The 4,628-nt window shown below is 38.8% G+C and overlaps 1 protein-coding gene across 3 annotated transcripts; it reads left to right on the top strand.

Annotated features, from left to right (window-relative positions):
- Nucleotides 1-395: 395 nt before the first annotated feature.
- Nucleotides 396-4,455, top strand: LOC311495971 (mannose-binding protein C-like). 3 transcript variants are annotated; one of them, XM_084555664.1, is made up of 5 exons: nt 396-819; nt 1,176-1,365; nt 1,518-1,592; nt 2,226-2,291; nt 2,604-4,455. In XM_084555664.1, the coding sequence occupies exons 2-5, from the start codon at nt 1,191-1,193 to the stop codon at nt 2,984-2,986; spliced, it is 699 nt and encodes a 232-aa protein (XP_084411790.1). In that variant the 5' UTR covers nt 396-819; nt 1,176-1,190; the 3' UTR covers nt 2,987-4,455. The 3 variants fall into 3 exon arrangements, with proteins under 3 accessions (XP_084411790.1, XP_084411791.1, XP_084411789.1); XM_084555665.1 differs by having other exon boundaries at nt 396-776; XM_084555663.1 differs by having other exon boundaries at nt 396-1,365.
- Nucleotides 4,456-4,628: the final 173 nt, after the last annotated feature.

Below are 4,628 nucleotides of genomic sequence, written 5' to 3' on the forward strand. Positions count from 1 at the left end.
GGTATTAGAAGGAATCCTCTTAATGTTCTTAGAAATATTACCTACTACTTACTACTACCAGTTACTACTAAAAATATCTGAAACCCAATTCATGCTTAATGCCTAAACATATGATTTCACTTTCAGCATGTTATTGTTGCACAGACATTTTCTCATATCAAACACTGTTTAACTATACAGCCCTGATATTAAAGAAAGGATGTTATACATGTATAGCAGCACTGAATGAACTGAGCCACAGTAAATATTTTAGCAGTGAAGTAGTTTGAAGTAGTTTCATTCAACACTTTTTTTCATTCTGTTTATTTGGGACTGTAGCTTTAGTCCTACACACTTGCAGCTAGAAACATGGCAATAAAGTCAAAATATTAATCATATTTAGAAGATGTGCAATAAGTTTTGCTGAGTTATATAGTTGGGTCCAGACTCAACTTTCTTTGAACGCTTTTAGCTGTGACATACAGGCAGACCCACTTTTAATGCAAGTCCTTCATCATTTTAATTACAAAACCAGTTCTAAATTGTTTACAATAGCTTATATATCAGGGATTTTTATTAAAAAACCCTAGTGTTCAGGAAAGAGGCAGAAAAACATTCAAAACATTTATCACTGCAGTCGGCGGCATCAGTCCAAAAAAGAGGGAGGGTGTTGGATTCAGATCATCTTTTCTGTAATAAAGTTCACATGAGACTTTGCATCTGTTGTTTACTTTGGTCCACATCCCTCACACTCTACATGAGTTCTACATTGAGTTCTCTGTCATTTTTCTTTGGAGGTAAGAACAAGGCACATTCTGCAGATCACCCCTCGTTTATACGGTGAGTCCTTTTCTCTGTGTCACTATTTTGTTCTCGATTCAGGATTTAGGGTTATTAGTCCCCTGCAAAAAACGGCTAGTGCTGTGAAATGCATCGTAAAATAAAGAAGTGCAACTTGCATTCATAGCAATAAATTTAACGTGTAGTTTTTACATACAGTTAGCTGGTAGTGGAGTTGTTTGGAATATAACTCCACATTCATTAAATATGTGCATGGAAAATCTACATCAAATGCATTGATGACACGGTATATTATTGTTCCTGTTTTTCAATGTGCACTTACTTAAAAGTTGAAGATAATGCTAAATATATTTCTGTATATGGGAAAGCCGTGCTATATTTCATATGAATTTCAGACCTGCACTGAGAAGATGAGGTGGCTTCTCTTATCCTGCATCCTCTGCCTGATGGCTTCTATAGGCTACAGTCAGCCTACATGTCTGCCTGGTCTCAAAGGAGAGAAAGGAGACAGAGGACAGCCTGGGTTTCCAGGGCCTCGTGGAAAACCTGGACATCCTGGTGCTCCTGGATTCCCAGGAGTAACAGGTCAAAAAAATGGGCGTTATCATCTTCACCAAAACAATGTTTCAAGGAATATTATTTCTGACCAAGCTTCAGCCATATTTTAGAAATGGATGCACATTTTTTTTTTTTTGCAAAGCCTTTTAATTTGCTTGCTGTGGTTCCTCACTCTTCAGGGGATCCGGGAATGACGGGAATTTATGGACCACCTGGGATACCTGGACCACCTGGACCTCATGTACAATGCGAAGGTAAGGTCCTTTCAGTAATATGAGATTAAGTGAAGAGATTGTTTTTGATACAGTATGGGTCTCACTATATTTCAGGCTGGACAATATCAGTCGAGTCATGCGCATGATGAATGTAGAGTTAAATGTAACGGTGCAATGTGAATAGAAACATATCCATTTAAGTAGAAACAAGTCATGAAAAGTGTATGTCAGACTCACTGGTCTGTTTTGAGGAGAACAACATACACATTTTAACCAGGGACGACAGACAGACCTTGAATTTGGAGTTTTGGACCATTAATGGGTCGTCTGAGTACCAAAACAACAGGTGGGTTAATCTGAGCAAATTCCTTTAATTACAGTTGAGTTTTGGGTTGTTAACAGGCCATAGTCAGACACGTTTCCGATGGGTACCAGCCACAAATATTCAGGAATCCTTCACTCCTCACCAGTTATTTAGAACTGAAGATACCATATGGATGAGTGGGGAAATGTCAACAAGACAGCTCAACCAATCCAGTTGCTTTTGTTTTAGTGTTGTGTTCAGATATGGTCAGATCGTCGCTAAAACTCATTGTTGAAGTTGCATATGTATGCATGTGGAATCCATATTGTTGCAATAACTGCTAACAAAACTTGATCTGTTCAATCCAGATTTTGCTTTTTCAAAGTGCCCCGATCTCAAAGCCATGGAGGACAGCCTTGCAAAGTTAGAGCTGGGTAAGAATCCTCATCAAGGGAACATGAATGTTACAACATAAACTGTGCTTTTGCTGCACATTATGTGTGTATTACCTGATAAACATGGGATCTCTGTTGAAATTGTTTCCATAAGCTCTGTACAGGAATGTGAAATTGATAATTGGGTTTCTAAATCTGACTGTCATTCTTTGTTCTTTTTTCTAAATGTCAGAAATATGCAGTAGAAATGGAAGAAATTATTAATTTGCTTGACATGCTGGATAAGATTACTTCATAACATTAAATTAGTTTACTTTTACAATTTGTTTCATTATGCTTTTTTTTCTTCAGCTGCGAACTTTGACTTTGTCCGGAGTGTCGGTCAGAAATACTTTGTGTCCAACAAGGAGAGAGGCTCTTTCTCCAAGGCTGTAGAGTTCTGCTCCCAACGAGGCTTAGAGCTGGCCCTGCCCAAGGATGAGGAGGAGAACAGCATACTGACTCAAGTGTTTGATGATGTCAACAAAATGATCTGGATCAGTGTCAGCAATCAAAAGTCAGAGGGTAACTTTGAGGCTGATATGAACAACCGACCTCTGACCTTCACCAAATGGGGAGAAGGACAGCCAGACAAATCCATCCAGGATACAGGCTGCACCATGCTGACAGAAAACGGCGTCTGGAGAGTGACACGTGAATGTTTCCTGAATGCTCACATTATTTGTCAGTTCTAGAAAGGTCTTGTGTGCCATGCAGTGACTTCAAGATCTCACAAAGGCTGCACTCTCATTGATAAGGGTATTAGAAGGAATCCTCTTATTGTTCTTCGAAATATTACCTACTACTTACTACTACCAGTTACTACTAAAAATATCTGAAACCCAATTCATGCTTAATGACTAAACATATGATTTCACTTTCAGCATGGTATTGTTGCACAGACATTTTCTCATATCAAACACTGTTTCACTATACAGCCCTGATATTAAAGAAAGGATGTTATAAATGTATAGCAGAACTAAATGAACTTGCCACAGTAAATATTTTAGCAGTGAAGTGGTTTGAAGTAGTTTCATTCAACACTTTTTTTCCCATTCTGTTTATTTGGGACTGTAGCTAGTCCTACACACTTGCAGCTAGAAACATGGCAACAAAGTCAAACAAAATATTAGGCCTGATTGCGCAGTGGTGCGCACTTGTTTAACTGGGCATGCTTTTGCTGGTGTGATCACTATTGTCTGGTGTTCACCTGATGAGGGCTCTGTCTGTCGGAACCGTGGTGCAACCTGTAAGTAGGTTTGTCGGGATATTGGAGTGTGGCATCTGCTCTCTGCCTTCACCGCGAGACAGTGACAGTTGGGCCGTGCGTTTATGGAGAGAGAGTCTCAATATTATTCGTATATGCAAACACCGCAATCCACGCGTATGATATAATTTGCAAACACAAAGTCAAAATTTGTGACTTGTAAATTGGTATTTGCAAGGTGTAATGATTTATTCAAATGTTTGGAAACTTGCAAATTAAATCATACCAAGTAAAAACATATCACTTACGTTCCGTGTGTGAAGTGTTGAATCTGCATTTGCACATTCATCCCTGCTTCCACCTGGGTAACTTTGAGACATTCCTTTCGCCTTTTTCCAATCCTATCCATACACGAAGGTCTCAGCCCATGCAAGAGTCCACCCTGCCCCCCACAAAAATATTCCAGTAGGTGGTGTAAAGCAACAATTGTTGATCCTGCTTTACCAATGTACATTCGTTCCCCACTCTATGAAATCCATCATTACTTTCCCTTCAAGAATGAAATATGGAAGCTGAAATAAATGCATGGGTGAGCTGAACGTTTTGTTGTTTTATAATTGATTGGTCTCTAGATTAACATCAAGCCAATTCAATTACTAATTTTTATGACTAATTTCTAATGACCGATAGCATAGGTCTTGGCATGAGAATCAATGGAAATTGGTGAAAACAGATCAGATCATTGTAATATTGAAGTAAATGAAGGTTTCTGTCCCTGCTAGCTTATAAAAGAGTCTCATGCCAAATCCCAGATTTGACAACGTGTTTTGAATTTGGACACATCACTATTTTATGGATGTTGAATTACCTTGCCTAATGTTTGTGTCGTTATGTTGCATTTGGCTTCACCAAAATTATCATTTGCAGCTTGCTAGCAGGCTAGTCAACTTAGCTTACAGTATGCACGAACTGACTAACTAAAAAGGGGCGTGTCACTACTAAGAATATTTTTCTGAAAGCAATGTATCTCTGGGTTTGGCATGAGACTCTGCACATCAATAAATGAAATTTAATCATGGGTGTGGGTTTACCTTCTAGATGAAGACTAACACCAGAGACACTGCCAGAAC

Source organism: Chelon labrosus (assembly GCF_963514085.1).
Source record: "Chelon labrosus genome assembly, chromosome: 11".
Lineage (NCBI taxonomy): Eukaryota > Metazoa > Chordata > Actinopteri > Mugiliformes > Mugilidae > Chelon > Chelon labrosus.